Below are 15,549 nucleotides of genomic sequence, written 5' to 3'. Positions count from 1 at the left end.
TGTAAATATCCCCCAAAACTTGTTTTGCTCAATTCTGCCTCATGGTGGCGCTATAACAGGACGATTTGGGGTTGAATATCTTCCTAGGACTCCCGGGGGAGTACATGTAAAGTTTCACGCTGACTGGTCCAGCGGTGACTGAGATTAGCTGTTCACAGACAGAAGCAACGAAAACATAATCCCTCACCTTTGGCCTTCCCGGCCTGGCGGAGATAATATTGAATGAATTGTTATCAATGTAATTTGTAATGGTGAGCAAATTATGTACTCAAAAATCCATATGTCCAATGTTTTTTCAGAAAGAAATGGTCTAAATATTAGCCATTTAGCATACACTTTGAATGGCCGGGTCAAAGTGACCCGAAGACCCTGGGTGTTATATGTTGATACAGGGGGGTGTTGCAAATGCATGACATGTACCATTTTCATATCACATGTTTAGTACAGTAAATAAGCCAAGCAGAAGAAGTTTCATGGATAAAAACATATTTTAACATACTTTTTCTTGATGTTGAAAATTGAAAACCGGGTCAAAGTGACCCGAAGACCCTACGAGGGTTAAGGCAGAAGATGTGTGCAGATCACTCACTTGACAGTCATGTTTCAGAGCCAAAGTGCAAAAATGCCACCAGAACAATTTATTTGTTTATTTATTTAATATTGACATTTCAGTCAGATTGGAAATAGCCAGTGGCCATCCAAACGTTCCTTTAAAATCCCCATATTCTGTATATGGGCAGCCTAAACAATCAAACCATTTGTGGAGAAATCACAAAGGGGTGTAAAACGCATTTAACTTTTCCGTTGGTGAGATTTATGTAAGAGTTCAGTTCGGGTTATGTTTCCACTGTTTTACAAGTGCTTTTGAAATGACTAATAGTTCAAATGGCAACTCTTATTTCACTTGCCAATCTTCAGGGCCATATACTCCCTGCTGTTTGGCTGAAGAGGCCGTGCATGTGTGCTGCAGAGGGAGAGAGAGAGAGAGAGAGAGAGAGAGAGGGTGGAGAGTGGAGAGAGAGAGAGAATGAGAAGGGGGAGACAGAGAGAGGGAGAGGGAGAGGGATTTTGGAAGTTCTGGAAAAGGAAAATTTTTTCCTCTCTTCTGTTCCGCTTTCCTCACCACGTTTTTCCATACATTTTCCTCTGTGTGTTTATGCGCCAGCAACTCTGGCGTCCCGGGAATGTGAAGGGTTCACTCATATTTCCTCCCATTCTGCCGTCTTAGTCAATAATAAGTTAATGTGGGTGAATCTAACTCCCCACTATCTGCTCTCCCTCGCTTATATCTCTCTCTCGCTGTGTGTGTGTGCGTGCGTGCATGCTTAAATGCATCTGAAATGCCTGCATTCTTTCAGTATTTCTCAATTTCTCTTCCTCTCTCGCCGAGCAGGCGTACACGTGTGTCTTCTGAGTTTGTTTACTTTACACGAGTGCAATGTGTGTCTGTTTGCTCGCATGATGTGTACGCGTGGCTGCATGCTTCATGAGCTCTCTCCCTCTCTCTCTGTGTGTGTGTGTGTGTGTGTGTGTGTGTGTGTGTGTGTGTGCGTGCGTGCGTGCGTGCGTGCGTGCGTGCGTGCGTGCGTGCGTGCGTGCGTGCGTGCGTAACTACGTACATGGTGAACCATGAACTATGACTGAGAGTGCAGAGTTGCAGAGGTGGTGACCCCAGACAGCACATGGTGCTTCCTCCCCTGCAGTTATGAACAGTAGCTCATATATCTTCATTTACAACTCAAGGCACCGTGCGTGGACACACACAGATGAAACATCAAAGCATCCGCTGGCAACATGCTTGGACTTTAGATTCCAACTCTATGATAATACTGGAACTGGAAGAAGAAAATAAAGTCACAATTGGATAATGAGGTGATAATGAAAAGTAATAATAAAGTTATACGACCAGCCGACAGCCCAGGACACCCAATATACTGTACAGGGTTCATGATGGTGTAACCACCTGGATTTGGAACCCAGGTCCCTCGTATCAGATGCCAATAACGCAAAGGGGAAATCCTCACTTCTTTGTATCTCCATATTTGAACCTTTTATGGTTTTTAAGAAGGCCTCCTTAAAACATGCTACAGTATCCTTCATGCTACAGTGTCACACAAAATCTCATAAATAGAGCTCATAAGCTCAAAAGCTCATAAATTTACAAGCTCGCAACGGGTTGTTTTTAAGTGAAAGTGAAAATGGTGTGTCGGTGTATTTTATATTATGTTGAACTGATGAAGTAGACTAAATAATAACGACATTGGAACACATGCAGGTTCCCATTTTCCGTCTCCTGAAAAGTAACAGTTTTGGACATAAGGACAAGGTTTCCACCCGACAGCAATATTAGACTATGTCACCAATTATCATCAAATCATGACACAAGGTCATCGCATTTCATATCAGATCTGTGACGTACTATAGTACCCGACACATTATAAAGTTTGGTGGTCAAAGGGCAAGGTGAAGAGGAAGGTCAGTTGATTGACATTTACCCTGGAATCCTTATTTTGTCCATGTCCATTATACAGCCTGGTTAACATTGGTGCATCTCTGCCTATTATATATCACAAGAAACGGTTTTAAACCCCCCCAAAAACTGCTAAAATCTAAAATGACACAGATGCTTTCCCGGTTTTAATGGGTTAATAAAGTTCTTTGCTTATTATTATGTGAGCCAGGTGTAACAGCCTATCTGTGATAGGCAGAAGGATGGGACTGATTGCATGTTTGCATTCGGGCAGCTCCGACCACGAGCGGTGGGATTTTACGCAAAATCATTTATTTGTATCGCTCGTCAATTCCTTTTTTTTTTCCTTTTTCTTTTTTCACTTCTGATTTCATAATGGCGGAAATGTCTCCAAAAGGCTTTGACCCTGTGGAGCTGCTGCAAAATGAGAACTACCGTTAGACCCCTCACCCCTCAGGTCAGAGGTAACTAGTAGTAACTCTTCACCTCTGCCACTTGTTAATGGATGGAATAACATCAGATTACCTTAAGAAAAGCACTCCTCCAGAATTCCCCTTTAAAGCCCGGTGATGAGCCACGTGGCTCAACTACTGTATGCTACTGTATGTATGCATGTATCTCCAGGTGCTTTTTTTAAAAAAGATTAGTTTTTGGGCTTTTATGCCTTTATTGATAGGACAGTAGACTGACGGGAAATGGGGGGAGAGATGGGGAGTGACATGCGGCAAAGGTCGTCCGGATCGGGAATCGAACCTGCGACGCAGCCGGGCATCCATGCTTTTGTGGCAATGCCTAAGTGGTATGCGCCTGGACCAGTAGGCCAGCGGGCTCCCCATCTCCAGGTGTTTCATTTATTGATATGCAATCCTCCTTGAGATCTCTCCATGTTACACCGCCCTCTTGCATTTATTATCTTTTGTATCTCCCTTTTCTCTCGCCAGACTCTCTCCATCACGTGTTGTCAGAGTTCGGCGTTGTTCGTCCAGTGAGCACCGACGCCGAGGGGCGTTTCCTCTCTCACTCGGTCTCCGCCCCCCACCTGGACAGCCTGCTGGCGCGCACACGCAGCAAGAGGCACGCCCCGCACGCAGACACACCCACAACACACAAAGACACGCCCACAACACATAAACACATGCCCAGAAAACATACAAACGTGCCAAGAGCACAGGAAACCGCAACTACAACTTATAATGGAGCGGGCACGATACACGCAAACAAAAGACAAATGCATACAGACACCTCAGTTCCTCATACAGGTACAACATACACAGAAACCCCCATAGTGGACACAACACGCAAAGACACGCCTGCCACAGAAACGAAAGCGTCACACGACGGAACAGAAAGCAGCAGTGAGGGGAGCAGTGGACGGCAGGATCGCGGCAGGCAGATGTCCGGGGAAGAGGAGCGAGGAGGAGGGAGTGGAGGTCACCGCAGGGAAACGCTGTATTACAACGTGACAGTCTTCGGCCGCGAGCTCCACCTGCGTCTCCGTCTCAACTCTCGCCTGGTCGCTCCCGGCGCCACCATCGAATGGCACGAGGAGTCGGGGAGGAAGCTCTCCGAGCCGCTAGGGGGCGATGACTGCTTCTACGTCGGGGAGGTCACCAATGTACAGGACACGTCGGTGGCCATCAGCAACTGTGATGGGCTGGTAGGTTCAACCGCATTTAATCATTCCTGTGTGTGTGTGTGTGTGTGTGTGTGTGTGTGTGTGTGTGTGTGTGTGTGTGTGTGTGTGTGTGTGTGTGCGTGCGCGCGCGCGTGTGCGCACAAGTATGTTTCTGTGTGTGTGTGCATGTTTGTTAGCAAGATAACTTTTCCATGACACTTATATTGTGATAAGTAAGGCAAGCCTATCTGTGTCTAATCCTCTTGTTGGGGCAGCTTACTGTAAGCTGCCCCAACAAGAGGATTAGACACAGATAGGCTTGCCGTGAGTCTTGCTTGTGCCCAGGAAAAGATGACGTCCAAAAACCCAATTTTTACCATTGAGCTAATAGAGCCTGCCTGCTTGCTCAGGGGATAAATTGAATCTTGACCATATCAGGTCAAAATATTTGTCAGATCCTGTGTCTAGTGAGACATGACATTTGACGCAATCTCAATAAAAGAGCAGGGAGACAAAATACAAGCACCCCAATTGTACCACACAGATTGGACAACATTTGATTTTATTCATTAAAAGAAAGTGACATGCTTCCGCTTTAATATTGGGCAAATAGGCATGCATGACTGATTGAATGAAAACTCACTGCATTAATCTTTTCTTTACCGCACAAGAACACCATGTCTCCAAATAATCTCGTCGTTGAGCATTCAGTGTTGGACTCCAAATGGCAAAGTCATTTATGATGTCTTTAAAATCCCATTTCTGGGCAAGTTGGCCCTCTATGGAGAGCATTGCTAACCAGCAAAACATGGTAGATCTCACATAGTTTTTTTATGAGCTACATTTTTCGGACGGCCCCCCTCACCTCAGCCACAGTAGAATCAGGTGACAGACCATTTTGCATCATAGGGAGGAAAAGAGAAATAGTATTTGACCACTATATCAAGTAAATTTAAAGCTTTTATATGACTCGTATGAATCTTTATTTTACAATTGAGCAAAAGCCGCATCCCACTTCCAAGCCCATTCACGCCCACTTTGCATCCACTTCAACTCAACTTCAACTCAACGGTAGGGAGAAGAACGTACGGAATAATACCGCCCATAACTCTAGCCGTCCGCTCATTCGCTAATCGCTAGGATCAGGGGCGTCACTTGGGTATGGCACGGGTATGCAGCTATATATCCATGAGTCCCACAACAAGAAGAGCATCAACACGTATTTTTTTCTCCAGTGACAATGACGACCATAAGCCCAACTACAGCATTTTGCCATTCCTTTTCTTTTTCTGAACTGACGCCACTGGCTAGGATCCCGCTACACTTCCACAGCATAGACGGAAAGTTACAGCAGAGTCCCACAACAAGAAGAGCATCAACACGTGCGAGGCGAGGGGGGCTAGACAGGAGCGCCGCTTGCGGCGCGACTTTCTAGTACTTAACGTTTTCTACAATCTGGGAACTAATTCGGAAAGCCTGTACAAACATAAGAACTAAAACTTGAAATGAAAATGAAGGTATTAGGCATCCTAAGTGGTCCTCTCACTCTCGCCCTCTCTCTCTCTCTCTCTCTCTCTCTCTCTCTCTCTCTCTCTCTCTCTCTCTCTCTCTCTCTATGTCCATGTCTCTCACAGTTTATCTGCAGAGGGGGAACGGGTGCAGAGGTTAGACCACTGCAGCATGTCATGGCAGGACACATGTATGTCCTTTGTTTACATGACTGTATAAGTGTGTCTTGTGTAACCACATGAACCGTGGCATCCTATTCTGTGAAAAATAATTCTCTAAATCAAATTAAAAAAATTGTTCCATCGTTTACATTTTCAAAATAGTGAAAAATAGTAGATCTGCAAGTTCATGTGTCATGATACGAAATATTGTCATACACCAAACTACGGTACCGGTATATAGCCTAGTTCCAAAGTGTATGATGAATACGTAATGTTTTTCCTTCTCTGAACTGCATTTAAACATTTCACAGCAACCGCGTTAACAGTCTTCATCTGTTTTGGGTCAGTGTGAATGTCAACGTCGTAAACTAAACTCGCACTGTGTGCAGAGACCATAGACAGAGGGTAGCTACACATCAGCACCTCCTTGTCTGTCGTGCTGGATAAGAATGTTAACTTAAAGCGTTAACCATAACTTTAATTTCTTAACCGGGATTCGAACCTAGGGTCACCTTCATGAGAGACCACAGATCTCTACTTCGATAAGGAATACTCCGGCCCTTGGCCTGGGGAGATAATATTGCCCTATGACCTTCAGGCAGTACTAGTTGTCAACCAGTAGGTGTCCTACCCGACACCAAGGTCCACAGTTGTCAGTTGTAGAGAGACCCCTAGGGGGTCCTCAGAGTTACTACAGGGGGTCCTCCAAATCTTTGTGTGATAGAAAGTTTTTAAAAATAGCAGATCTACACGCTCACAACGCCTCGCGCTGCGAGGCGTTGTGAGCTTGTAGACTATTTTTGTCAAAAAGCTTTGTTGTAGAGGGGAAATAGAGCAGACTAAGTACAGAGTGATAGGTCAAGTTTATTAAGTATTTAGACGGTTTAAGTAGTTAAATATCTGAAAACACAAATTGACATGAATCCAAAACACACTGATGATTGTGCTGTCAAACAATGAAATATAATATATGGAATCTCTGAAAAGGTTGTGGGGGTCCCTGCTTCATCTCTCTCTCAGCTAAGGGGTCCTTGGCCTGAAAACATTGAAGACCCCTGTTCTACTCTAACTGGTTAAAATGTTTTATTCATTCAAATAAGTTCTGGATTCCTGGCTTTAAATCTCAGTTTTATTAAAAAACAGTAAAAATGTGTATCTATAATATGAATGAATTGACTCCTGGCGCGTAACTCTGCTGTAAATGAATTCCTCTTGAAATGCATCAAGATAAGACCCTGATAAGGCAGAAAGCTTGTAAGATTACGCATGTGTGGTAAACGTGTCATCTTGTGCAGTGGAGTGTGGTTTTGCTGTAATTGTAGGATATAAAACAAAACCCTGCAAGACTGTTCACATGTTTAGTCTATTCTGCCAAACTGTGTACGTGCACACGAATGTGTGTTTGTGCTTTTGTATTCGTAGGGCTTAAATGAGGCCTGTGAGTGTTATGTCTGTCAGCGTGTCTGTACTGAAAAGGGTGATTTATACTTTGCACTGCGACGCGTGGTGAGCTTGTAGACTGGCTATAGAGTACCTGAAATTACTCCCACTGGCCACTCAGGGCAGGAATTTCAGGGAAGCCACGAATGTCAGGGTTGTCGTTGCCCCTCAGTTTGGCCTTGTGCCCCTCAAAAAAATGACATGCCCTGAGGCCATAGTAGCCTTAATGCCCCAGCTGACTGTACCACTTCCTCCTCTGTCTCTTTCTTGTCAATAAGTAGACACCAGTGTCTCTTTCTTGTCATGTAGTCACCACCACTCACAGTCACCAGTGTCTTTTGTTGAGATTCTGAATTCCTTACTCCCCTGAGTCTCCATCTTTAAACCAAGTAATTTTGATTGGTGCAGAGCTTAGCAGTGAGCATATTTACACAGCGGTATTGCGACCGTAGGTCACATTTATTATGAAAACCTGCAGATCATGTCCATTCGTCCATGTGTCACGACTCACGCCTCATGCCACGCTCCATATATGGCCAAGACATCTCCATATGTGGAGCTGGGCAATACCTCTACCGGTACATCTGACCTCACAGAAGCCTCATGTCATGCTCCATATATGGCCAAGACATCGCCATATATGGAGCTGGCCAATAGCTCTAGTCTGACCTCATGGATATGGATATATCTGACCTGTTCTGACATCACAATCAGACTCGACCAGCCAGATTAATAGTTTAACTCCTGCTTCTTAACTGTGGCCTTAAGAAGCTCTGATGTTTCAGCGCGAAACAGCGCAACCGGTCGCTTCTCGGGTGAGGGCGCTTCTCGCCCTTACTGTTTTTTTTATATTGAAAATCCCATAGGCACATCTTAGATCACGTCATATAAGAACTGTGTTCCATAAATAAACAAGTCACCATAGCAATTTTGTCAGATTGACTGAATTACATTTGATAACGTGGCTCATATAGCCATGCCCATATAGGCATATACTGAAGACATCAGGGATCTCCATATATGGGCATAAAACGTTACAGTGGCAGACGAATGACTCATCGTGACCTCATCATGATGACACATCACAGCCGAACAATATAAAAAGTCAGACCGCTCACTGCACAAGACTTAACGTCGCTTACTTAACCAGGAGACTGACCCGTGTTCCAACAGCTTCGTTCCTTAAGACAGTTTGTGAGACGCTAAATATCTTCATGTCGGGGCCAGAAGACGGAGGAATGGAACCCAGCCAACAAGAGGCAGAGATGACTCCAGATGAGGTCTTTTTTGAATTACCAGCCGAGGCATTAGAATCTCCACGAGAGGCATTAGAACTTCTAGCCGAGGCATTAGAATCTCCAGGAGAGGCATTAGAATCTCCAGCAGAGGCATTTGATGATAATGTGCATATGCCACTGGTAGCGATGACTCAGAACCTCGGAGAGACAGTGGAGAACCAGGAACTTCCAGCCGACATCTTTTTTGAATTTCCTGCCGAGGCGCTAGAATCTCAACGAGAGGCGTTAGCATCTCCACGAGAGGCATTAGAATCTCCAGGAGAGGCATTTGATGAGAACGTGAAGCCAATGTTGGAAGACTTGAAACAGGAACAGCAGCCTGAGCAGCCTGACGAGAAGATGCTGGAGACACACTGCGAGCCTTCTACCTCCTCACCTTCCAGACCTGCGGAGAAAGAGAAGAGGCGGGACGAAACGGAGAACCCTCCAAAGCGGTGGTCGGGAGGAAAGGGTCTTCTACAAACCTCAGATACGCGTGTGCTGAGAAGATCCGAGAGGACGACTAAGAAGCCTGTAAAGCTGGACTTGTGATGTAAAGCGAAAAGAAGAGAAAGTTCACACATTGTGAAGGGAGCAGTGCCTCGTACAGTATATGAGTTAATTTCATGAAGCCTCCTACGAAGCTTGGCCAATGCCAAGCTCTGCGAGACGGACATACAGACGGACATACATACACATACAGCAATAAAAAATAAAAAATCCCTGATGTCACCAATATTAAGCCCATATCTTGGAATGCCCATATATGGACATACTGTGTCCATACTGTGTCAAGTCGGTCACCTCCATATATGGGCACAAAGGGGGGCATGCCCATATATGGTCCATATGCTGCTGACATCAGGGATCTCCATATATGGGCATAAAAGGTACAAGGACTGACAGATAGACATCTATATGGGCATAAAGGGGCCAAGCACAGACAGATACAGAGATCTCCATATATGGGCATATCACCATATCCATATATAAGCATACTGATGTCATCGGGGATCTCCATACATGGGCATTACAAGAGCCAAGTACTGACAGAGACAGAGATATCCATATACAGTATGGGCAGAAAAGGGACAAGATTGATAGACACAGTGATCTCCATATATGGGCATAAAAGGGACAAGATTAATAGACACAGTGATCTCCATTTGGAACACAGTTCTTATATGACGCAATCTAAGAATGGATTTCCAATACAAAAATGTACACTTTGACCTGGGATAGTGCCCTCTAGCGGCAGTGATGTCAGACTTCTGTGCTCTATTTCCATTCATTTATTTAAAATATTTTGTAAGTATAACATCTTTAAATGTTGTCCCTAGTAGAGTATTTATTTTGACTGTTGGTAGCCTACTGGTTATTGTGTAATTTCTTTTAAGTAAATTATCATAATTATATTTTCCAATCAATGTTCAATGCCAAAAACACAATTAAATCGTTAATGGCCATTATTTGCATGACAGTTAATCGTCAAAAATAATTCATGATCGTGACACCCCTGGAAAATTATGTCATATCTACAGTTAGTCACCCTGCCACTGGAAATACTGATAAAAAGTCACATACTTTGCTAGCAGCTTTCTCCAAAACAACTTAAGGCAAGCAGTCAGAAATAACAATAAATTGCTCCGTAGAGATTGTGCATAATGGTCCACATCTACCGAAGCCAAACAGTTTGCGCTGAATGGAAAATACCTAATTTCACTCGTTTTCTTTTTTGGGTGAAATCTGGTGTTCCTTCAAAAGAGCAGTATAATCAAAAAAATTACTTTGTGCAAGATGAGAATAGGGCTCCCTCCATTTCCAGTGCAAATCACAGTAGTCATGATGAAGCAGTTTGAATAATTCTGTGACCTGCAGACAGCTGCCACCTACAAGACATAATGCAATGCACAATGGCCTGCCCCCACACATCAGTGACGGAAAGAAAGACTTCTTGTGCGTGAAGGCTGAGATTAATATACTATATCGTCACTGTCAGGCAGAAACTTTGTATCTCCAAGTTTCAAATTTGTATGTGTTTTGGTAAATTAAAGCCCTGCTTCATCATACAACAAGACTGTAGCACCAAACTAGTGAAAATAGACGATCTATAAGCACACAACGTCTCGCGGTGCGAGGCGTTGTGTGCTTGATTGAATTAATTAAAATCTCCATCCTTTTTAGTAGGGCTAGGAAAAATGGCAAAAACTGTCTGTTGTCATGATTCCAGCTCCCTCTGACTTTTCATTCCCGTCCCAATCCTGGGATTAATAAAACCAGGAGCCGCGGGAGCTGTTGGAATCCCGAAAGAATGTCATCCTCTACGACGAATAGCAAAAATAGCCAATATCCAATCTAATCACATGCTGCCACTTTGTGAAGGGTTTTGAGCCTGTAGATCTGCAATTATTTTAACATCTTTTGATTTGCCCAGGGCGCCGTAGTGGAACTACACCACTGCCAGCTGCCGATAAAAGTTGACAAGAGAGAAGTGCTGATGTTGACTCAACTTGACTGTGCAATCCATCATCTCACTGTGTGTCCATGTGCTGCTGCTGATGTTGATGCAGAGCATCATAAGGCTACGTGGAGGAGAGAGGCCAGAAAAGGAGCATGTCCTTCTCTCCGATCCTCACACCGTATGCGCTTGCACAATATGAAGATTTTTGTTATTTTAGCAACGTTTCAGTCACCTTCTTCAGATGCCCGAAGAAGGTCTATGAGACCAAAATTTTAATAACTAGCTACTATCAGAACAAGAGAACACAGACCCATTTTGTTATTATTGAAATTAAATTAAATCACCCTACCTTTAATACTCACTAATGCTCATTATATGACACCAGTTCCGTCTACTCTCTAGCCTACCTCTAATTACCAGCGGCATCATCGGTAGCATGGTTGGTCATTTCAGGTTTTTTTTTCTCGTATCAATGCAAGAACAATGGCTTCTATTTCAGCATGCTGACTTTCCAGGAAGATAAATGTTAGTTTTCTAACTCATTCACTACCAATCATATTTAACCAAACTACTAACCACTGCCATAAACATAGAGTTGTTCAAGTAGTCACAGAATATTGTCATACCGAAAAGCTTTCTCTTCTTCTGCAAAAAAAAAAACACAACTCATTTGGCCATTGCAATCCATATTTATCGGCCATTGAAAACTCCACTGTTAAGCGAGACACATAGCGAGACACGGAAGGGGAGAGGTGGACAATTATTCTGTGAAAAAGTTCACAGGAAGGGGATGGAGAGGTGTTTTTCAGATGACGTCATTTCACTGGTGATCCTAAGAGCCATGCTTTAATGTAGTGGTTCTGAAACGTTTTCAAGGACCTCCAGTTTTGGTGGTAACATGGCAGTGGTCCGACCTACCGTTGGTCCGACCTCCCTTTGGACCGACCCCCCGTTGGTCCGGCCGGGTCGGACTAAAGAGACGCACCCGTTCGGACTAAAGGGAGGTCCTGATGGTCCGACCTCCCAATATGCGGCTATATGACGTTAAAAGTAAAACGGTGCCGTTAAAACAACCTCCCATCACGTGAAAACGATCTCCCAATCTGCTGCTACATCATGTGAAAAGAATAGGCTATAGAATAGATCAGTGGTTCTCAAATAGAAGTGACTAGAATAGAAGAAATGAGCAACCTACAGACTGACGCTGTCAGGCAATTAATGTTCACAGCTGTGACCACTTACCACTTAAAGTAGGCTATGGTCGAGTCAATCTGCAGCGGCATTTCAATCAATTTCTTTCATATGCGCCATTTTGGTTAAAAAAAAGAAAAGTAGGCCTACTCACAGTTTTACTTAAGTCAAAGTATCGATACTGCAGCAGAGAAATAGGCTACCCTGTTAGGCTGCTTCCACACCAAAGTATGTGAGTGGAATCCGCATTCCGCCAAAGCATTTCAATGTGAATGGAGCGCTTTTTGGCATGAAACCTCTCATACAGTAGGCTAGGTAGACTATTTTGGTGTGTGCACCCTTACAAGTAAAAATCTGAATTCATAATCTAGGCTACTTGAGTAAAAGTAGCCTACAAAAGTATTGGCATAAAACTATACTATAAGTGCCAAAGGGAAAAGATGTAGGAAAATCCTATACTGAGGGGAAATTCTTTTTTTGGATTCATATTTCAACACTGTGTGTAGCGTTATGTGTTGATGTGATCAATAGGCCTACAGTAGCCTAGTCTATTATAAATTAAAGCCTAATCAGTGGAGGGTCGCGATGCCCCCCACCTTCTCGCCGGCAGAGGAACTTGAACATATAAAAACTTTATGTCTCGTCAAAAAACAGAGGAAAAAAGGAACGAAAAACATATCGGCGTCACATTGACAACGTAGGATATGAATTAAAACTGTTCTGATCCAGCAGATTGCAAAATAGATGCTGAACATAATGCTCCCATGTATAATAGAATAAAGTGGTTTACAAGGTTCAGTCCATCACGGAATAATACGCTGAGTTCGACCTATGGGGCAGTCCCCAAAAAAAGATGTGGAAATATCCACGAAGTGAAACGCTGCTATTCTTCATCAGATTTAAGAATAGGCCTATAGGCTAGTGGCAAATACAGTAGGCCTATGTGGTAGCCTACATCAGTGGGTCTCAACCAGTGGTCCAGGGACCACCAGTGCTGTGCTGGGGTTTAGCCTACAAGTGGTCTGGTCTCTGCTAAATGAATGAGAGTTGAACAGACCCTTAGGTCTTTATAGATCCTTAACTCTTTAAAATGAAACCAAATGGGCAGTCGATCTCATGTGGTGCGTGAGTGGTCCCCCATCGGCGGGTCCGCGCGGCCTGGCCACCCGGGGAAGAGAAACTGCGGCCTGGCAGCTCCTCTGTGTGGTCTTCTGCACGCACGACTGCAGTGCGCAAGCGATTGTCTATTTTCATCATTACGTGCTGTAAAATGCCAACTGCATTTTAAATGCAACTGTAGAAACTATAGACCTATATAAATACAAATCGTGGAATTGCATGCCTATTATGCAGAGGTTATTAAGCAGATATATACACAGACATAGAAAGGTAGACGCCTCCTTCGGCTAGGGGGCGTATGCATTGAGCAACTAAGGGAATCTTCGTCGCTTCCGTGTTCATTGCTTCCGCGTACGTCACACATACGGAACTCGGTAAGCCAATCAGAGGCAGGTGGGGGCTGGTCTTTACGTATGCAGCCTATAAGAACAGCTGAGCAGCGCAACATCGGAACTGGCTCTGTTGAATTGAATTGTGGTCCTTGGGTAAGTCACGGACAAGACACGCTGTGATTGGCCAGTAGTCACTTTGACTGACAGCGTTCCCTTAGTTTTTTCAGGAAGTCCTGACTAGAACTTTTGCACATCGTTCCAATTAACTGCAGAGGCGAACGAGGCATCTAGCTCTTTATATCTGTGGATATATAGGCCTAAGAGTCCATTTGGTTACAAACTCAGTGACAGCTTATCCACGACAGAATATGTAATTGTTTGTCATATTCTTTTATTTTTTACATAGCCTATATGTGTTGGCACATGTTGGGAAGAATGGACTCATAAATATTTTATTTTATTTTATTGTTTGGCACAATATAAATTGATTTTGCATGAAGAAGAAAATCATTCTAAATATAAATGGTCGGATGGCATATTTCCAGGCCGAAAAAAGCATCCTAAATAGGCTATAAGCAAAGATTTACACCATGGTCGGAGGTGGCAGAGCTAACTTGCAATGCGCAACGGCTTTAAGTGGTAAGTGGTCACAGCTGTAATATGTTAATCGTGAACATTAATTGCCTGACAGCGTCAGTCTGTAGGTTGCTCATTTCTTCTATTCTAGTCACTTCTATTTGAGAACCACTGATCTATTCTATAGCCTATCCTTTTCACATGATGTAGCAGCAGAATGGGAGATCGTTTTCACGTGATGTAAGCACAATGGGAGGTTGTTTTAACGGCACCGTTTTACTTTTAACGTCATATAGCCGCATATTGGGAGGTCGGACCATCAGGACCTCCCTTTAGTCCGAACGGGTGAAACGTCTCTTTAGTCCGACCCGGCCGGACCAACGGGGGGTCGGACCAACGGGAGGTCGATCCAAAGGGAGGTCGGACCAACGGTAGGTCGGACCACTGCGCGGTCCCCAGTTTTGGTATGCATTAGGCCATGGGCCCCCATAACTCTGAGAGTGTACACATGGAACCAAATGGGCCATTCGGTTCCATTTGTACACCCTTGGAGATACAGAAGGGTCCATTTGGCTCTTAGCCTTATCACCAACCTTTGAAAAATCTCTGAATAGTCTGTGTCTAGCACGGGTGTGCTAGGATTGGAAAATAATCCTGGTCCATACGCGACTATCCATTTGAAAGATAGAGGCCCTCGCGTCAACCTCGTGTCCAGCTCCTCGTGTTTTTTTTGTGAATGTATATGTTACAGTCAGTTTGGGTAACTCAGTGAGATTGGGGTAAGAGCGCTCGTTTTGTAGTTCACCACACACCCCTAACACCACCTGAATCAATTCACTTTGATAGTCTCTTATCAGCGCATCTGTGTAATTCTGCGTATTCACCATGAGATGGCGACAACAGCCATTCACTTGTGTAGTCGCTGACGTCACTCGTTTGCGACCACTCTTTCTTTGTTTATCTACTAGCCTAGCTTGGCTGTGTTTAGCCATAGCCATGTTTAGCCAACTTACTATGCCTAACTCTAACCCTAACCCTAACCTTAACCTCAGTAAAACTATGCCTAACCCTAACCCTAACCTCCCTGCGGTGAGGCGCCATCATTCCTGCCGACGCTACGTTGTCGTTGTTGTAGATCAAAGCCACCGCTTGTTCTGCCCCGCGCCGCACGACGAGTGCTCCTGTTCTCAATTTCACTGAAACTCAAAAAAACTGTGACATATATATTATGAGATTTCACGTCGCTTTCTCCTCAGTGTTCTCGGTGACGTCACCACCTCAAGAAGGCTAGTCCACAAGGCCCAAGCTGGTATAAAAGGACTGTGTCATTTTCCTCCAGTGTGGTGCTGGTGTCTCTTTAGGTTACTTGACACACTGAAACTCTTGTCACACTGTTTA

General features: G+C 44.1%; 1 protein-coding gene across 1 annotated transcript in view; it reads left to right on the top strand.

Annotated features, from left to right (window-relative positions):
* Positions 1-3,506: 3,506 nt before the first annotated feature.
* LOC308304453 (A disintegrin and metalloproteinase with thrombospondin motifs 2-like) overlaps positions 3,507-15,549 on the top strand; it is a 60,099-nt gene continuing 48,056 nt past the window's right edge. The window contains exon 1 of the mRNA XM_080749053.1: positions 3,507-4,127. Within this exon, the coding sequence (XP_080605179.1) occupies positions 3,606-4,127 (522 nt within the window). The 5' untranslated portion in view covers positions 3,507-3,605. The remainder of the gene's footprint in view (positions 4,128-15,549) is intronic.

This window comes from Nannobrachium achirus (assembly GCF_963921795.1).
Source record: "Nannobrachium achirus genome assembly, chromosome: 19".
NCBI lineage: Eukaryota > Metazoa > Chordata > Actinopteri > Myctophiformes > Myctophidae > Nannobrachium > Nannobrachium achirus.
Note: the sequence above shows the minus strand (reverse complement) of the source record. Positions and strands in the feature narration are given on the sequence as shown.